This window comes from Henckelia pumila, chromosome 3 (assembly GCF_033568475.1).
Source record: "Henckelia pumila isolate YLH828 chromosome 3, ASM3356847v2, whole genome shotgun sequence".
In the NCBI taxonomy this organism is placed as follows: domain Eukaryota; kingdom Viridiplantae; phylum Streptophyta; class Magnoliopsida; order Lamiales; family Gesneriaceae; genus Henckelia; species Henckelia pumila.
Genome location: NC_133122.1, coordinates 88,349,504 through 88,370,807, shown reverse-complemented (window position 1 = coordinate 88,370,807; position 21,304 = coordinate 88,349,504). Strand labels below are relative to the sequence as shown.

The following is a 21,304-nucleotide window of genomic DNA, read 5'->3' as shown; positions in this document are numbered from 1 at the left end:
TGTGGACCGGCCCGCCCGACTGACCCATTTTAACATCTATACTTGATAATATAGCCACAAAGTATAAAATATTGAGAAAAATACATTAATCGTGTCTAAAAAAATATTAATTAATTAATCTTTGGACACATCTTCCATACGAATTTGACACGTGGCTTTTAATCGGTCGCCTCGTTCGTGTGTGCGAAGAATAAGAGAGCTTCACCACCAAGCTGTAGCCTGTAGGTTAAACAGAGCTCTTGACTCATAGGAACAAAAACCTCTGTTTATCTCGTACATTCGAAATTCTTGTTCTTTGATAATTTCTTTTGGGTTTCTTCTCTGGTCAATAATTTTCTGGAATATACTTTAAACGAGTAGAAAGATTGGTTCTTTTTCATTTGATTTAAATTTAAAAAAGAACAAAGAAACTTAAATTTCTGACCCCTTTTTGTTGTTGAAACTCGACCCCTGTTGAAACTTCTTATCTCTTAGACTTTGGTTATTGCCAATAGAATAATACATAGGTATTGGGTTGAAGAAACATGGTATTATGGTAACTGTTTTGTATTTCTTGATCATTCCAAGTTTATGTCTTTTTCTGTATCTATTACAGGAAGGAGCATACAGGCGGAATCTTTCTTGGCTTTTGTTTTTGTTGTATGATTTTTGTGCAAAGTAGACACAGGGGAGATTGAGAAATGAGAGAAACAGGGGAGGGTCTGGGGTTGAATTTTGAGAAGCTGATGGTTTTTGGTGATGTCGAGGGTGTGGATGAAAATGAAAATATGGTTTGTCAAGTGGGAGGAGGTCTTTGTGGGGGATCGAAGATAAGTGAGTGGAAAGATATTCCAGTGGAGCTTTTGTTGAGGATTCTTTCTTTGGTGGATGATCCCACAGTGATTGTGGCATCTGGTGTTTGTCATGGATGGAGGGATGCCATTTCTTGGGGGCTCACTCATCTCTCCCTCTCTAGGTATCTTTTTCTTTTGTGCTGATTCAGTTTATGTCTATCAACATTTTTTCAACTTTTTTTTTATTGGCACTGTTGGATATTGGGTTTCATTGGTTTTTTGGTGATTGTTGTTTATGTGTAACGAAATTTTGTCATTTTTTTTAAAAAAAATTTGGAGCTTTCTTACTTGGTAATTATATATCACAGTATTGCTATTTTTCCTTTGCTGGTGTGACCTGGCTATTTTTAAGTTGGTGACATTATGAATGAGTTAATCGTCATTAGTTACTAGGAAAGAATTGCAGGCTATTTGAAGCTTGAATGATTTGAATTTATAGAATTTCAATGAAGGCCGGTGGGTAAGAATGATTTTTTCCTGTCTTTTAGTTTGTTCTGGTTGGCAATACTCATGTTCTAGTGATATGCGAGCAGAGCACTCTGTCTGGTTCAATCTGGTTCTTTCATCATACTTATTTATCATTGTGATTATTGAATGGGCGAGGGTTATGAAGTATGGAGAGAACCCACTGCCTGTTCTGCTCCCAAGCTTTTGTATGCCTCCGGGGGATCGACATGGTTTCGCGAGCCCTTTGTTAAGGGAGTAATAATATGCAAACTGCTGTAGTTTTCATTGAAATAACTATGACCTTTACTTATTTGTTCTGCCTCAGGTGCAAGAAGAACATGAATGATCTGGTGCTATCACTGGTTCCGAGATTCACAAAACTTCAGGTCCTTATCTTGCGACAAGACTCGCCTCAACTTCAGGATGTTGCTGTTGAAACAATCGCAAAACATTGTGGTGACCTCCAAGAGTTGGATCTGAGCAAGAGTTTCAGGCTTACTGATCGTTCCTTGTATGCCTTAGCAGATGGCTGCCCTAATCTCGTGAAGCTGAACATAAGCGGCTGTTCGGCTTTCAACGATACTGCTGTGGCGTATTTGTCTGGGTTTTGCCGAAAGTTGAAAATCTTGAATCTCTGTGGATGTGTCAAGGCTGCCTCAGATAGGGCACTGAAGGTATGAATCTCGTGGTCTGGTCTATGTTTTAAGATCATAACATTTACGGTGGCTCTTGAGATATCTTCCTTCGACTGATTTTTGCAGGCCATTGGATATAATTGTGATCAATTGCAGTCGATAAACCTAGGATGGTGTGACCGAGTTGGTGATGAAGGGGTCAAGAGCTTAGCCTATGGTTGCCCGGATCTCCGAGCTCTTGACTTGTGTGGATGTGTTCTTATAACAGGTATTAGGTATATCCCTTCATATAATTCGGGCTCTATAGTAGCAAAATAGTGACAGGTAAACCGTTACATCATTTAGTTTCCCCTACTCTTTCTAAGCTATTTGTTTCCGTACTTGCTTGTATTCAATGGTGCAAATCGTGCAGATGAGAGTGTGATCGCCTTAGCAAACAACTGCCGGCATCTGCGATCCCTCGGTTTATACTACTGCAAGAATATCACCGACAGAGCCATGTATTCTCTGGCGCATAGCCGAGTGAAAAACAAGCATGAAATGTGGGCATCCGTGAAGAAGAACAGGTACGAGGAGGAAGGCCTTACGAACCTGAACATCAGCCAATGTACTGCCCTTACTCCGCCTGCAGTGCAGGCACTCTGTGACTCATTTCCAGCTCTTCATACATGTTCCGGTCGCCATTCCCTTATTATCAGTGGGTGCCTGAGCTTAACATCTGTCCATTGTGCTTGTGCTGTTCAAGCTCACCGTGCCGCACCTGCGATGGCTCATCTAGCTCACTGAAGGTTTCTGCAGGAAAACCTTAATAGAGGAGGCTGAAAGAAGCGAATCTTGTGTGTATAAGGTAGTTTGTGTACATTTTAGACCATTTTGTTGTAATCTTACTGTTTGCGGATTGAGCAGTGTGAAACGTGGTTATTATGTTTATATTCGGGGCATTTTCTTATATGTTTGATACTCTTTATGGTACTTCGAAGTGAAATGCGGATGTGTATTAAGGATTTTCATCGTGTTTGAAGAGATGGTCAAATACAAGTTGGATAGCCTTAATATGATGTAGAATCCCTCGATTTAAATGTACAATGAACTTTTTCACTGTGGCATCTCTCTGGGGTACAGAAACCATGCCAAATCTAGTACATCATGACTCAGAAAACACCTACAAAAACTATGCCAAATCTAAAAGCCGCTTTACTAGACAAAACTCGAGGAGAAATGTACTACAAAACAGCACAAATGTGTGAGCCCACTTTATAGAACATAAGAACACCAGCCATGTACCCTATATATGGCAATTTATACATCCAAGGCTGTAAAATGGCGCACATCTAGATGCGGCAAATACCGTTGGTCAGAGCAGCAGGTTCAAGAAATCTGGAAATACATCTTGCGCCAACCTCATTTGAATCACTCACTATTTTTCAAATCCAGATTGAAGAGACGCAGCATCAAGAGAGAAATTATTTTGCTTTCCCCCTTTCCACCAAACTTCTTCTTCCCTTTCTTAGTAGGATTTCCCTTGAGATAAGAAACTCGGTCTGCTTTCTTTTGCCTTTCCTTCCTAACTTGCTCAATGTCTTTGATTTCTGAACGAATATGAGCATTTGGTACGGACTTTTGATTGTTTCTACCTTTGAACCCTCGATAGTCGCCTCGGAAACCAAGATTACCTATAAATGGAGAAGACAGTAAACTCAAAGAAATAAGGACCATGTACCAGAAAGTTCAAAATGGAAATGATGAAATAAGGAGATGATGTTTTTTTTTTTTTGGGTGGGGAGGGGGTGTGGAGGTTGTGGGAAAAAAAGAGTCACACATTAGGTGAATGTAATTGAAGTCACAGCAACGAAATATTTGAACTTAAATATACTTGAAGACCACATATTTGGACAAAAATTACAATCGAAGATTATACATGTTTGCACAACCAACTAAATTTAGGCAATAAGGTAGTGTTTGGGAGAGCTTCTAGGAAGTACTCAGCTTCTCCTTCACAAAATTTCAGAAGCTCTCCCAAACACTACCTAAATATTCTTCCAATTCTATTAGTTTTAACCTTACCATGAATTCTTAATGATTGGCTTACCCGCACCCTGAGCTATATTTCGTTAAAGAGTCAATACTGTTGTGGGATCATATCGATTTGAACTTTCATTTCTTGGATATAAGATACATGTACACAACGCAATGGCTAACATCAAAATTTACCTGCTGAACTGGAAGCTACTTCAACAGTGCCATCATTTGTTCCTTTAAGCGATACTTTCTTATGCGACTGTTCTTTCCACCTCTTGTATATCCCAGTTTTATTTGTTTTTACTTTTGCACCACTTTCTGTTTTTATCTGCAGGAAAAGATTGTATAATAAGTAGAAACACAATACCGGTTAAGATAACCAAGACAAAGAACCTTTGACAGAAGGAAAAGCAAAAGGTTGAAAATTTAATATTCATGAATGCATGTGACTACAAATATAATTTGCATCTACTGTAGAAGATTACTTACATAAAGTAGTTAACTGCTAATACATCTTAAAGCATTGCATATTTTTGGTAGATGGAAGCTGGGGAATCAATGATCTAAATTAAAGAGGGTTGTCCATATTCAAATTGCTTCCAACACAAAAAATTCATGTAAAAAGTTTCGAGTCTCATAATTAATGTGGGTAAAATCATTGATCAACATTATCACATGGGATATCTATCGTGCATGGGTGATGTTCTAAGGAACTTAAATAAAGATATTCAGTGATGGGCCTATTACCTTCAAAAAATCATTTAGCTTCAAAAGGATTAAGAAAATAAGACAGACCTCAAGACATTGCGGGCTAGCCACAAAACCTAACGGTAGGTGCTCTTTCACCATAGTGTTAAATATATGACCAACCAACCAGCCATCATTTTAGCAAATTTAAAAAGCAATAACTTTCATCTGCACCAGGTAAATAAATCAAATGCACGTTTTTTGATAAAGTGACTATTTGCCAAAGAGATTACCTTTCCACTAGCAGTCACCCGCTCTCCATTGTTTAGCTTGACATACTTTTTGCCCCTCTGCAACAAATTGAGGACAATTACAACATGTAAATAGATTAGTTTGAGGTTTCCAAGGAATTTTTAGTTTGGGCTCATTTTTCACTGTCTCCTTTCTCCGTTTGTCTCTCTCTATCAATATACACAAACACATGCATTGGATTGCGTGTGTCAGCAGCCCAAAATCAACAGTTTGAAGTACCTTGTCCCAGTGATAAGAAGATTTCTGCTTCATCAACCCTGTACTATCATCAGCATTCAGATCAAGAACAGCAGTTTCCAACCTGTATACTTGAACAAGTCAAGGCTTGACACATTTGAATTTCAGAGAGAATCTTTAAAGCAAATAATAAGTATGTACTGCTAGTGTGACAACTTCTCATACGCACTGGGATAGACAGGAGCATAAGATCCATGGGCTTACGAATAGGAGCAGGAAAGGGAATGAATGACTGACTTCATCTCAAGCTATTAAAATTCAGTTTAGGTATTTACTGAAATATACAATTAGATATTATAAAAGTAAGCATCATATAATTTAAGACATATGATTAAGATGATAAACTGCATTGAGAAAAAGCAACAAATTGATTACTCATATCATACCGATATAAGAAAAATTTTAGTTTCAACTGATGTTATCCTCACCTATTTGATTCAAACCCTTGGTTAGCTCTCACAGAAAGACCTGCTTCGTAATGCTGGAATTGACATCATCACAAAAATGTTATGGCATGTTTTACACAAACCCAGGTCATCAAGGTGAAAGAAAACTGTCTTCTCACAGATTAGGAGCCAAACTACTGAAAGTGAACGAAAAAGTAACAAGGAGAAGTAAGGTAATCCACCTGATTTGTTGGCACTGAACTAATAAAATTCTCATCGTCTTTGAAGCTGCATGTTTTTCTTTTAGAGCCAGAAACTACGAAGATAAAAAACAACATTACAGCTATTCAAAATGTATAGATGTAAATCTGTCAAAAGGATCGGTCAAAAGAAAAAAAGGTTGAGGCTATGCAGCCTGCGGGTTTCTAGAACTGGAGCTCATGGTTCTAAGGTAGAGTTTTACTTAAAGATTTATTTAACATCCAAAACAGAAGAATCCTATTGCATTCCAAATGTCACAGAAAAGTACGAGTAAAGGTGAATAAAAAATGAAGAGTGATGACAAGCACCTTGTTTGTGCCTGTATGATAAGTGCAATTTGTTGCACTTATATTTCATAGTTTTAACTTGGATTTTTGTGTTTCTTGAGCGGTATTATGTGTTTTGTGTAGTTTTTGTCGTTTGTAGGAGGCAAGGTAATTATGAAATGTTTATGGAGCATAAAAAGACCAAATATGGTGTGAAAATTGCAACAAAGGAGAAAATAGAAGCTGGAGATGTTTTTGGGCAGCCCAACAAAAGAAGTGCCCCTGCACTGTTAGATATTGAATGAACGCAGAACCAGAAAGCCTAGTGCACCAGCGCAAGAAATTAGTGTCACTGAACCTCTGAAAAATTTAAAAGATTAGCTAGGGCTTGATCCAATCCGATCAAATCATTCAGAAATATTTTTGCTCCCTTGTGTTAATCTCTCTCGCCTCACGTCCTGAAACTCTCTTCTCGCTCTCAAGGATCGCTCCAGTCACCTTCACAGGCGGGAATACTCACCAATTTCCTTCTAGGAATTCTGCTGAACTCTCGCTCATGCCTCTCATGTACAAGGGTTAGGGTTATTTTCTTTCTACCACTGTACGCCGTATTCATTCTGTGGAATTCACAAGAAGGTGAGACACGTTTAAACTTTTATAAATCCGGAGTTTGTTGCTATTCGTGGGGTTGATTAGAACGTGATGTTGAGCATATTGTGTGAAGAATTAAGTTGAATAATAATTCTGGATTTTTGTTGAGAAACTTTTCTATGTTGGCGTGAAGGAAAAGTGTGGGGGTTTAATTGTGTTGCTATATCTGCATATTTGTGAACACTCTTGAAGTGCATATAAGATGTTTGATAGATGGCCCCCAAGAAGAAACAAAAGCAAGATGCGTATTTGTCAGCTAGTTATGATGCTTATCGTTTCTAGAATGAAGAAGCTGCCGCTAACTATGCGACACTCAAGTCAAAAAGCCTTGTCCAAGAGCGAGGATTCGATATGACAGAGGGATTTGAAATGTCTCAGGCAGTCATATGTGCTATTGGGAGAATGGTATATATCGATCAGGCAATGGAAGCTCTTCACCGCAACTCCATTGGATGCCGTCATCTCGCTTGTACGCGAGTTCTATGCAAATTTGAAAGTCCGACAGGATGGGTTCAAAGTGTTAGTTCGTGGTAAATTGGTGGCATTCGACTCACAGACGATCAATAATTTGTACAAAATACCACCAGTGATACACGACGAATATGTGGACTATAAGAACGGTAATGTAGACTGCGACATTATAATTCGACGTTTGTTCCGAGACGGGGCGGAGTGGAGATTGGGTAGAGATGGCCTACCTGCTGATTTTAAAAAAATCTGATCTTACAGACGATGCAAAGACTTGGTATTCCTTTGTGTGCGTCCGCCTAAAACCAACCAACCATACCACCACTGTCACCAAAGAGCGAGCGGTTCTGATTTATTGCATTATCACTGGCAAGCATGTGGATTTAGGAAAAATTTGTCAAGATACAATCATGAAAGTTGTGACCGATAAGACCACAGGAGGTCTTCCACTCCCAGCACTCATTACTGATCTGTGTGTATCTACAAGCGTTACTTGGGATGAAAGTGAAGAACTTTTGAAACCAAGATCTGATATTCTGATTTTTGAACCGAGACAAATACTACCTGAATACGTAAAAAGAGCCAGAGCAGCACGTCGAGAATTCAGTGGCCGAGCAGCTGCTCGCAAACCACCCCCACCACAAGCTGCGCCTAGGACAGTGGGTGACCGGATCACTTACCTTGAGCAGGAAGTGCGACAACAAAGGGAAGAGATGAGAGAACAGAGGAGGGAGCTGCAAGAATTCCAGCACCAATCAGATGTATTTATGCGCTTTATGATGGATTTCACATCGGTGCTGGCCAACCAATTTCATGGAGCCGCAAGAACTTCTACACCCTTCCCACCGTCTCCGCAATGGCCACCACATTACTCTCCACCAGAGATGCCTCCTCCAGCAGAGTCTGCGAGCAAGGATGGCAACGACTACTGACGGTCGTTGCCCACGGTACGTGCGTTCCTTTGCTTCTTTAGTTTCAGTACATTGAGGACAATGCACGTTTTAAAGTTTGGGGGGTTTGTTTTTATTTTCTTTGTTTGGTTCTTATTTTTATTTTGTGCGTTTTCCTTGTTTGCTTAGCATCTGTTAGTCGCGTCAAATTCCCAGTAATAGTATTTTCAACTTTTTTATTTTTTGTCACCAGCATTTATATATGCAGGTAATTAAGATCTGCATGAGAGTTTGGAGTAGTACGAGGATTCAACTGGTGCGTGCACATTCTCTTCCTGGGTTGAATTCAACTTAGCATATGGGTCGATCGATTTTATATTACACAAACAAAGTAATACATTGTGGGGACCTCGGGTTGCTAATCTCGTCTTAGGGCAACTAATGATTAATTAAACAATTAATCAAACAATTAAGAGTAATAAACCAAGAGCAAAATTTTTTTTAAAAATTCCCGGAGCCTCGCTCGATCGGGCAAAATCAGCCGATCGAGCGAGCAATAAGATCAAGCTCTCGGGTTTGAGTTTTTACATGCCGCGCTCGATCGGTAACTTTCATCCAATCGAGCGGGCAACATCAACCTGCTCTCGGGTTTGCAAAGTGATAGGCCGCGCTCGATCGCACATTTTTCCCCGATCGAGCGAAAGACATTTCCAGAAACTTGCAGAAAACATTTTGCTGTCAAGAACTTGGAACCATGACATGAATCAACCATAAATTTGATTCCAAACATAATATACAATCTGGAAACATGCATATCGACAAGTAGGAAGTTTAAAACATCAAATCATGCTTTCATTACATCAAACAAATTGCATAAACATCACGAAACTACAAGCTATTCAATACTTCAAATCTCAACTTCAAGTTTCTAGTTTTCTTGCTAAGTTTGATGTAATCTCACTATCATTCTTTCGCTTAAACCCGAGTCCACACTTGCTAAGTCTTGCTCCAGAGCTGTCCATGTCATCTCAGACCAGCTCCTGCCCCATCTGTTGCAATGCACACTAACAAAACAAAGCAACAGCCGGATAAACTCCGGTGAGAAAACATTCTCAGTATAATTGACATTTAAAGCGTTAAATAAATCATATCAACTCTATTCGTAACGACTCAACAATAGAGTAAATAACGCATATCTCGATTAAGAATTTATTCATATATCATCGATGCCATCAAGATTCGTAACCGATCTTGACATGGATATCCATCTAACGTAGCCATTATGGGCTAGAAAATAAGGTTAACCGCAACCTTGGCATAAAATCAATTCAATATAGCCTCGTATCATAATCGTATCGACTCAAATCAAAGATCCACTACCTGGGATGGATCGACAACATCAAAATCAAATTAAAACAATAAATACGTATGTGGTTTTGGCGGGACAACTCAAGAATAATCGATCTTGAGTTTCAAAATCCCTGACTCGCGATGTCATCATTATACCTTCGTATTTATTTTGTTTTGATCGCTTCAAATCTGAAACATAGCATCACAACATTCATATCAATCTTCATTCTAGTCAATCATTTCAGAATCGAATCAAAATCATCAATATATCGTCAATCAACATCATTTCAAACCTCACATCTTCTTCTTTGGTTCGAATTCGGAGTCTTGAGTCGTTAGCCTTCAAAACTAGTCTGAAACTGAGAAATAAAATTCCTATATCATCAATAACATCTAGACAAATATCTGATCTCAGTTATAGGCTATCAAAACGGCTTCAAATCATCAATCGACGGCGTAGCGATTAAAAATCGGTAACCGACGAAATATCGAATTCGAATCTCACTTATTTAACGTCATGAACGTGTGATATATCAGCACTATAACCTCATACACCAGCATATCAAACACAATCAGCTGCTATAACTCTCTATATACATGCTGGAAATCATAAAAAGTTCATTTAATGATCAATCTTCGATTCGGTTTCGAATATACGAGGTAGAAACGTTCAAGAACATGAACATACAATCAAATTCTGATCTCTATCAAATTTAAATCTTCGAAACATGCCGAAATAAATCAAGACTTACATCAAATCAAAGTCCTCGTTGCAAGGATTCCAGAACTCTTTTCGAAATTGAAATCGGACGATCGGATCAAAAGTTACGGCAATTTGAAAAATCGAAATCCAAAGACAAGAAAGAGCTCTCGGCTCTCTGTTCAATAATCTTCAAGTTTTCTTAATTAAATTCTAAGTTATACATGTATCAACTCTGATTTAATCGGATAGGTATTGCATAAATTACAATTTAGTCCCTCAAGTCTTCATTAATTGCAATTCAGTCCTCGGCCTTCATTTTAATTCAATTTCAATCCTAAATAATTTAAGAATATTAGAATTTAAATCGAAACTCTAAATATTCCCAAATTAAATATAAATGAATTAGAATTAAATAAGTTCGGATTAAATTACATAATCCCGGCCTTTTGCACTTTAGTCCTCGAAACTTCGATATTTGCAAATCAGTCCCTGATCGGGTTGTATCTTCAAAATTAATCTTCTTTAATTCCCGAAACATGGAATTTAATCTTAAATTCCATAAATATTCAAATCGAATATTTATTCTTTTAATTTAAGAATTCTCGGAATTTAATTCTCAAAATCCGTAAATTCTCAAATTAAATATTTTCGACTCGGAAATTAAATCTATCATTTTCATAATTTCTCAAATCAATATTAGCCCATAATATGAAATTTAATTCTCAAATCCCATAATTAATAATTTAATATTTTCGGGCCTTACAATTCCTCCCCTCTAAGAAATGATTTCGTCCTCGAAATCACATTCAATCGAACTATTCAATCTGATAGACTGAATGATTCTCTGAAGTAATTCTCACTTCAATCATCCAACTCTGATCTTAATTCGTATCTCATCTCTTCATTTCTTATCAGACTATTTCTTCGAATCTGCTTCTATTTTCTTGTATTTGGTATCTATTCAGTTGTACTTTAAGTCATTGAAAAGAATTCGTTCTGAGTTGTTTCTTTCTTCAATCAATGATTTGTCGACTAATCGACTTAACTCAGAATCTTTTCGATATCTATCTCATCTAATTAAAGTACATAGGAAGAATCTTCTGATACTTTCTTCACTTATATACGTGGAACAAATCGGATACATTGTATCAAGCTGAAAAGAATAAATCTTTTACTAAAATCACCAATTCTGTTTGACATCTCATTCAGTGAAGTTCAGTATTTTGTGTTGACTTGTTTCTTTCTCTATATTATTCCATGCTCTGCATAGAACATATATCAAGTCTATGCTGTCATTTAGTTCATCGCTTCAAAATCAGTATTCTCATTCATATTCTGAATCTGTAAATTAAACTCTGCTCTTTCTCTATTCTGAATTGAATGATGTTTCAAGAATAACTTTTCCGCTTAACTAATCAGTTTCAGCTTCAAAAGTTATATCTATCATTCAATTATTAATTCTGTTTCTTCTTCTCTGTTTTCATTTCGTACAGATTCATCTTCAAAATCTTTGTGTGTCTCAAATCAAATCTAATCTGATATCGACAAATCATGTCTGATCTGATGTCATATACTTCGGTAGTATCATTTCAACTCAAAGAAATCGGATTTCTTTTCATCATATCATCATAGCATTATCTCAAAATCGACTCAATAACTGTTACAGGAATTATAATCATCAAGTGGTAACACATCAAGTCAAGTAATACCAAATCAGGTATTAAAGTTCTGAGAATATTCTCAACATCTGGAAAATCAACTCAGATAATCCATCAATCGAAGAATGGTATAATGCAATCACATATAACCAACTCTCAGAACATCATTCAATCAATCGATGCCACATTCTGTCGAATAAATCTAAAGTCTTAGTCATGACAATAGATTTTAATCATTCCTGTAATTTCATCATATCCTTATCTTCTTAACAGTTATCTGTTCATATCTGTACCACATCTTATACAACGTATTCTAAAAATCTGATTAGTCTGTTCAGACTATCTATTAATCAGAAAATAATAGGCTATATTCACAGATTTTAAAATATTCAGAGTTTTTGATAATCGGTATCATGTCAGACATAGTTCATTCTCGAAATTCGATTCATCTGCTCTGACTATTCTTCAATTCAAGAATAACATCTTGTACTTTCACATCCAAAAAGTACTCATAGCTTTCTGTTCGTCTGTATTACAATTCATTAGTAAACCTAATGTCTCAATTTGAAACAATAATTCTTGGCTTACTGTGACATCTCACACAATTCTGATCACGGATCAATGATTCATTCGTACAGACAGATCATCTTATTCAGTAACTTCAATCAATCTGATCATAACTACCACCTGTTTACCTCATCTATACTGCTTCATCATGGTAGTTTCACAAAATATTCTTTCAAATCATAATCTCATTTCAATTTCTAGAGTTTCTAAACTATCACTAAACTCATCTGGTCAACGATTTTCAACTTCATCAGAAACTCTCTATACGTTTAACTTCGAAAAAGTACTAATTCTGTTACATCTGTTTTCTTTATCTTCTGATAAAACAATTATTGAACGAATTTTGAATTCATTGTTGTGCAATTCTTCAAATTCTGACATCTCTTTTCGAAAATATCAGGCATAATCAGATAATCAGTCACAAACGAATTCATCCATTCTGATCTGAGGCTTCAATTCATATCTCAATCTGGCATTCTTTACTGAATTCTCATCCTTTCAATTTACTTTCTATGGTTTTTTTTTTCATCTTCTGAATAGTTCTGACTCATTTCCAATCGAGAATCATTCTGATTGGTGATATATTCATCTGAATATTCAAACCAGAATACACAAAAATCTGGAATCAATTCATCGGATTCCTATTTCATTCCTCATTTCTATCTCCAAAATACTGACAATTCATGTCATTTAACTCAAACTCTGGATCATATTCAAATTCTTCTATCAGTTACAAGCCAACCATCTTAAAATATGCTGAAATATCCATCAAAGGATTAATAATTCTCAAAATCAAAAGAAATAAATCAAGATTGAGAAAATCCCTCAATCAAGGTCATCCAAAATCAAATCTTCTGGATAACAAACTCTGCAAAGTGAAAACAACTCACTTGCATCACCCAACTCAGAATGAATGAATCAACACAGGCTCTAAACGAAAGCATTGTGCCATGAGAGCCAATCAATATTCAATCATTTCAAGAATCATATTTCCAATTGATGTAATCGATTCAGCATAATCAAAGAAAAGACTCAACTGTAACTGATTTTCATATCATCGTCTATCTTTTAAACCTCAAAAGCAGCATTCAATTCATCAATTCATCAAATCGCTATAAAATTCCAGTTCACAACTTAAACTAAAGTCAAAATCTTACTGGAATATATCTGTCATCTCTATTCATCGGCATATCTATCAATGCTGATTTAGATCTTGAACATATCTAGTGCATTGAATATACTTATTTCGGAATATCTCTGTAATCAAACATCATATATCAAACCGAAATCACAGAATCTTACTTCTAAATCCCATATCATATCATCTTATTCATATGCACATATGTTCTTGTTGATCTAATTTAATCGCTTCTTATCATCAATCTTCTGCTAATCTGTATCAGGTTATTGCATCATCATCTATCATGCAACCTAAACAGACATCTCAATATGAACAAAATCATGTTCAGTTCATTTCATCGAAACAGTATTTCCATTCGTCAGTTCAATTCTCAAATTCTCTTTTCAGATACAGAGGTAAGATATAACACAGCTTTCATCTATCATATATCTATTGCACCAATAATATAAACAGGTTAAAACAAAATAACTCTGTTACCTGCAATTTCATTCTCAGGTGCAATTTCATTTTGATCCTCTGTATACTTCTGGAACCGTTCTTCATTCAAATCATCTCAGAATCTGATTTGCTTCGAATATAGTCTAGCACATTGGCTTGAAATGTCTTTACACTGCTTGTTCGGATAACTCCCTCTAAAATGAGTGTAGTAATCTCTGACATACTCTGCATTCAGACCCAAACACATCTGTATCGGTCTAATAGAGTTAAAGAACTACTTTCATATCGTTCACTTCATATCTATTTTGGAAGGAAAAATTGCAGTCAGTTGTGATTATCTCATACACTGTGGCATATCTACAATTTCATTCCTTCTGCTTCATCATTCAATTTCAATTTCTTCGCTCTGTCTATGTTTTTCATAAAATATTTCAGTTGTCAACATTTATTCAGACATAATCTTCGAATTCAAGCCATGAGATAAACACTCAATCTTGAGCTTCTTCATCATCTATAATTCATAGAATCGTAGTAGTAGGCTTGAAAATCTAGGAATATATTCTCCAGTCTGCAAATTGCTCTAATTTTGATTGGTATATTCTGTTTTCTTCAATCAGAGATACTTCTTTCAGCTGAGCAATACTTTTCTGTTCAGTTTGACTATACCATTCTGTTCAGTCTGGGGTGCTTACATCACCCAAAGAACATTGTTCTCTTCGATTCTGGGTGCTTACATCACCGGGGAAAATCTTATAACAAAATCAGTAAGAAATTCAAAAATTTACAAATCAGTAAATCAGGCAGTTGAAAGCATCAAATCATGCTTTCATTACATCAATTAAGAATTTATTCATATATCATCGATGCCATCAAGATTCGTAACCGATCTTGACATGGATATCCATCTAACGTAGCCATTCTGGGCTAGAAAATAAGGTTAACCGCAACCTTGACATAGAATCAATTCAATATAGCCTCGTATCATAATCGTATCGACTCAAATCAAAGATTCACTACCCGGAATGGATCGACAACATCAAAATCAAATCAAAACAATAAATACGTATGTGGTTTTGGCGGGACAACTCAAGAATAATCGATCTTGAGTTTCAAAATCCCTGACTCGCGATGTCGTCATTATACCTTCATATTTCTTCTGTTTTGAACGCTTCAAATCTGAAACATAGCATCAAAACATTCATATCAATCTTCATTCTAGTCAATCATTTCAGAATCGAATCAAAATCATCAATATATCGTCAATCAACATCATTTCAAACCTCACATCTTCTTCTTTGGTTCGAATTCGGAGTCTTGAGTCGTTAGCCTTCAAAACTAGTCTGAAACTGAGAAATAAAATTCCTATATCATCAATAAAATCTAGACGAATATCTGATCTCAGTTATAGGCTATCAAAACGGCTTCAAATCATCAATCGACGGCGTAGCGATTAAAAATCGGTAACCGACGAAATATCGAATTCGAATCTCACTTATTTAACTTCATGAACGTGTGATATATCAGCACTATAACCTCATACACCAGCATATCAAACACAATCAGCTTCTATAATTCTCTATATACATGCTGGAAATCATAACAAGTTCATTTAATGATCAATCTTTGATTCGGTTTCGAATATACGAGGTAGAAACGTTCAAGAACATGAACATACAATCAAATTCTGATCTCTATCAAATTTCAATCTTCGAAACATGCCGAAATAAATCAAGACTTTCATCAAATCGAATTTCTCGTTGCAAGGATTCCAGAACTCTTTTCGGAATTGAAATCGGACGATCGGATAGGTATTGCATAAATTGCAATTTAGTCCCTCAAGTCTTCATTAATTGCAATTCAGTCCTCGACCTTCGTTTTAATTCAATTTCAATCCTAAATAATTTAAGAACATTAGAATTTAAATCGAAACTCTAAATATTCCCAAATTAAATATACTTGGATTAGAATTAAATAAGTTCGGATTAAATTACATAATCCCGACCTTTTGCACTTTAGTCCTCAAAACTTCGATATTTGCAAATCAGTCCCTGATCGGGTTGTATCTTCAAAATTAATCTTCTTTAATTCCCGAAACATGGAATTTAATCTTAAATTCCATAAATATTCAAATCGAATATTTATTCTTTTAATTTAAGAATTCTCGGAATTTAATTCTCAAAATCCGTAAATTCTCAAATTAAATATTTTCGGCTCGGAAATTAAATCTATGATTTCCATAATTTCTCAAATCAATATTAGCCCATAATATGAAATTTAATTCTCAAATCCCATAATTAATAATTTAATATTTTTGGACCTTACATACATACTCTATTAATTATTATTTTTTATTTTGAATTTAGGGGACAAATTGTATTAGAATGAGCGTTACTTTAAATGTAGCACAGACGACTTGTTGTCTCACTGAGCTGCAGTGGAATTGAAGCAATCAATACAATTTGACCATTGGCCTGTCGAACGGTTCCACTACCCCTGACATCAATTTTCCTGGCAATCGACCCGATTAGCGTATTATGGATCCAGGTACCTGACTGGACCGTCAAAACCTTTTCATAGAAACGGATAAACCTTGCTCATATATATAATAAAACGTAATTTTTTTTACGAGTGACTCAAATATGATATTCGTTTCACAAAATTAATTCATGAAACCATCTCACATGTGTTTTTGTATTCATACACTTCATTTTAGAAAAGGGTAATGTGAAGTTGCATCAATAAATTTAAGTAGTGGATAGATGATTCATTGTTATATCGGGAGTATTCTCCCAGATACGTTTTGTTTTGTATAAGATATTTGTACGAACGTGGTGTACCCAAAAAAAAAAATAGTCGCGGACTTCATAAAATTTGTTTTTTTTTTCTTTCAGATTTTCACAAATATTTTGTAAAAACATCTCTAGTGAAGCATAGACTCACTTTATTAAATAATCATATTACTATTTTATCTAAAAAGTCGAGTAATTATATTGAAAAACGGTAAATTAAAATTTAAATATAACAACATTTTATCGAAATCATTATTTTAATTAGCTATAGAGAATCCGAATAAAATTATATTTAAAATTAAAGTAATCTCTAATTTTTACTCGAATATAATTTAATGCCAAAAAAAATTTGTACACAAAATTAATTTATGTGCATAGATTATACTAATTAATATAATTGTGCTCATAATTATACCATGTAGTTCTAGTAAACAGCACGTGCGATGCACGTGGTGAGACTTTGTTTATACACTATATTTATTTATTATATTTTATAATTATTGATATTTTCACGACCTCATAATAAAAATCAAATAAACTTTAATTATTAATTATGAAAATCAACTGAAATAATACAATGATTTTTTTTCACTTTTAGTCATGTTAATCGTGAATTTGTATTTTCAATCCTGTAACTTGAATGTTTTCATTTTTAGTCATATTACGATGCATTTTCATTTTTAATCATGTCGCTTGTATATTGTTTTTATTTTGATTATTTAATTCGCATGTTTTTTTTTTTGGTTCTGTTGTGGTATATATATTTTCATTTATAGTCATGTAACTTTTATATTATTTTTATTTTTTGTCATTTAACTTGTATTATATCCCTATATATTTTTATATGACTTTACTTATGGTATAAATAAAATGGCTAATTTGTTATTTCACAATGATAAAACTTTACCATTTTATTCACACTTTTAGATAGGTAATATAATATATAATAGATAACAATTTTTTTTGATAATTTGACACAATTAATAGTAGAAAGAGAGTAAATTGGAAGTTATAAAATTAAATAGACTCCATTTAAATGGAAGGTATATGTGAGAAATTATTGCACCTAATTGTTTTGTGTATTTCTCCATCTTTGTTTCTTTCTTTTTTGTCATTTTACCTATATAACCATCATTATTATTTAATTTATATAGAACAAAAATGTAAACATGTATATAGACAATGAAAAAATTTTACTTCTACATTCATACTTTTATAGTAAAATATTTTTTGTAAACCACTATATAATTTTTACTATAATCATTTATTTATTTTGCCAGAATTTTTATTAATATACTATTTGAAACAAATTTGAATTTTTGAATTGTTTTGTGTATTTATTTAAAATATCTCTATATATTTTTATATGATCTTACTTATAGTGTAAATAAAATGACAAAGTTGTTATTTCACAATGATAAAACTTTATCATTTTATTCATACTTTTAGATAGGTAAGGTAATAGATTATTAATTATACATGATTTTCTTTTAATAATTTCAGTGAAAATATTTTTTATTTTACAAACATATATATATATATATATATATATATTCACTTAATATATCAATTTTTATATTTTTAAAGCATTATATAGAAAATCTCCATATATACACAATGAATCGAAATAATACACAATCTAAGGACAAAATAAAAAATTTAGAGTGAAAATATTTATTATGTTAATTGTTTTAGATTGAAATAATACACAATCTAATGAAATAAATATTTATTATCTTTAATAATTTTAATAAATAGAAATTTTTATTTTCTAACATCTAATCATTTTTATGTTAATCGAATAATACACAATCTAATAAAATAAATATTTATTATCTTTAATAATTTTAATGAAAAATACATAGATGAAATGAAAAAAAATCATATAATAACATATGAAATTTATTTATAACAAATGTTGTGACAATTTGACACAATTAATAGTAGAAAAAAAGTAAAGTGAATGTTATAGGCTAATGAACAAATTTAAAATGTGAGAAAAAAAAAAGAAAATAGGCTAATGAACAAATTAATTGAAAAAAATTCTTAATTAATCTCATTATTAATTTAAATAAAATAATTTATATTTAATTTTTAATAGTATTGCTGCTCAAATTTCATATAATGACATATGAAATTTATGTATAACAATTTTTTTTGATAATTTGACACAATTAATAGTAGAAAGAAAGTAAATTGGAAGTTATAAAATTAAATAGACTCCATTTAAATGGAAGGTATATGTGAGAAATTATTACACCTAATTGTTTTGTGTATTTCTCCATCTTTGTTTCTTTTTTTTTTTGTCATTTTACTTATATAACCATCATTATTATTTAATTTATATAGAACAAAAATGTAAACATGTATATAGACAATGAAAAAATTTTACTTCTACATTCATACTTTTATAGTAAAATATTTTTTGTAAACCACTATATAATTTTTACTATAATCATTTATTTATTTTGCCAGAATTTTTATTAATATACTATTTGAAAGAAATTTGAATTTTTGAATTTTTTTATATTTATTTAAAATATTTTATCAGAATTTGCCAAAATGCAATGTACTTTTACCATAAATATTTATTTATTTTGCAAGACTTTTTAATATAATTTGTCGGTTACAATAATCTACTTCTTGATCGAATATTATTACAAAATTTTATATTGAAAATAAATTGATTAAATGAAAAAAAATCATATAATAACATATGAAATTTATGTATAACAAATTTTGTGACAATTTGACACAATTAATAGTAGAAAGGGAGTAAAATGAAAGTTATAGGCTAATGAACAAATTTAAAATGTGAAAAAAAGTAAAATAAAATAGTCTAATGAACAAATTAATTAAAAAACTCTTAATTAATCTCATTATTAATTTAAATAAAAATAATTTATATTTAGTTTTTAACAGTATTGCTGCTCAAATTTCATATAATAACATATGAAATTTATGTATAACAATTTTTGTGACAATTTTGACACAATTAATAGTAGAAAGAGAATAAAATGGAAAATATAGAATTAAATATACTCCATTTAAATGAAAGTTATAAGCGAGAAATTATTACAGCTAGTTGTTTGTATATTTTTTCATATTTGTCCCTTTCTTTTTTTGTTATTTTAACCTCATTATTATCTAATTTATACATAACAAAAGGGTAAACATGTATATAGACAATGAAAAAACATTACTCCTACATTCATACTTTTATAGTAAAATAAATTTTTTGAAAATACTATATAATTTTTACTATAATAATTTATTTATTTTGCAAAACTTTTTATTAGTATATATATTATTTGAAACAAATTTGGATTTTGAATTTTTTTCTATTTATTTAAAATATTTTAGTCTAACTGTTACACACCATAAGAAATTTGAGCGGCAATACTGTTAAAAATTAAATATAAATTATTTTTATTTAATTTAATAGTGAGATTAATTAAGTATTTTTTTAATTAATTTGTTCATTAGCTTATTTTTTTTATTTTTTTTTCTCATTTTAAATTTGTTAATTAGTCTATAACTTCCACTTTACTCATTATTATATAATTTATATAGAACAAAAGGATAAATATGTATATAGACAATGAAAAAACGTTACTCCTACATTCATACTTTTATAGTAAAAAATAATTTTTTTAAAAATACTATATAATTTTTACTATAATCATTTATTTATTTTCCAAGACTTTTTATTAATATACTATTTGAAACAAATTTGGATTTTTGGATTTTTTTCTATTTATTTAAAATATTTTATCAGAATTTGTCAAAATGCTATATAAATTTTACGAGTAAAAATTATTTTGGTACATGAACTATTGATAAAATGTCAAATTGGTACATGAACTATTGAAAATGGTTTAATTGGTATATGATCAAACTCAAAAGTCAATTTTGCCTTTTACTTAAATTGCTTTTAAGTTGAATATTGTTATTAAATTGATTAATTGAACTACATACATATTTTTGTCTTTTAAATTATTATATTAATTATAATTGTAAATATAAATTCATATTTACTAATTAATATTACTATACTATAAAAAGAATATTATATATCATGTATACGAAAAAGTATTCAACGTAAAATTTGTAGATAATAAATGAAAAGACACACACATATATATCATTTTTATTTTGATTAATATAAATAATAATATTATAACATAGTTAAACCTAAAAATATATGTTATTATATATTTTTAATATATATTATTTTTGAATATATAATTTATCAATCATTATATATATGTGTATGTACATGTTTGTATTAATTAATATTTACAATGTTTCGTACAATAAGTACGATCTCTTGTTTATAATATAAAATTTAAATAAATATAAATTTATGCTTATAATTCTATTAGTAAAATAATTTTGAAAAATTAAATGTGTATCTATTTTAATTTAACAAAAATATTATACTTTAAAATAATGTAGATAAAGGGTAAAATTGACTCTATAAATTGATTATGTACCAATTAAATCATTTTCAATAGTTCATGAACCAATTTGACATTTTACCAATAGTTCGTGTATAAAAATTAA

General features: G+C 32.2%; 2 protein-coding genes across 4 annotated transcripts; one reads left to right on the top strand and one right to left on the bottom strand.

Annotated features, from left to right (window-relative positions):
- Window positions 1–235: 235 nt before the first annotated feature.
- On the top strand, window positions 236–2,845 carry LOC140887695 (F-box protein SKP2A-like). Of its 3 annotated transcripts, none has more exons than XM_073295122.1 (5): window positions 236–506; window positions 596–955; window positions 1,606–1,954; window positions 2,042–2,183; window positions 2,328–2,845. In XM_073295122.1, the coding sequence occupies exons 2-5, from the start codon at window positions 681–683 to the stop codon at window positions 2,699–2,701; spliced, it is 1,140 nt and encodes a 379-aa protein (XP_073151223.1). In that variant the 5' UTR covers window positions 236–506; window positions 596–680; the 3' UTR covers window positions 2,702–2,845. The 3 variants fall into 3 exon arrangements, with proteins under 3 accessions (XP_073151223.1, XP_073151225.1, XP_073151224.1); XM_073295123.1 differs by having other exon boundaries at window positions 258–273; XM_073295124.1 differs by having other exon boundaries at window positions 236–955; window positions 2,042–2,239; window positions 2,328–2,464.
- Window positions 2,846–3,005: 160 nt separating this feature from the next.
- LOC140887696 (putative DEAD-box ATP-dependent RNA helicase 29) lies at window positions 3,006–8,139 on the bottom strand. Its single transcript, XM_073295126.1, has 7 exons — window positions 6,126–8,139; window positions 5,799–5,872; window positions 5,599–5,651; window positions 5,153–5,234; window positions 4,915–4,971; window positions 4,127–4,262; window positions 3,006–3,588 (listed from the first exon to the last, which is right to left on the bottom strand). The coding sequence occupies exons 1-7, from the start codon at window positions 6,172–6,174 to the stop codon at window positions 3,326–3,328; spliced, it is 714 nt and encodes a 237-aa protein (XP_073151227.1). The 5' UTR covers window positions 6,175–8,139; the 3' UTR covers window positions 3,006–3,325.
- Between the last annotated feature and the right edge of the window lie 13,165 nt (window positions 8,140–21,304).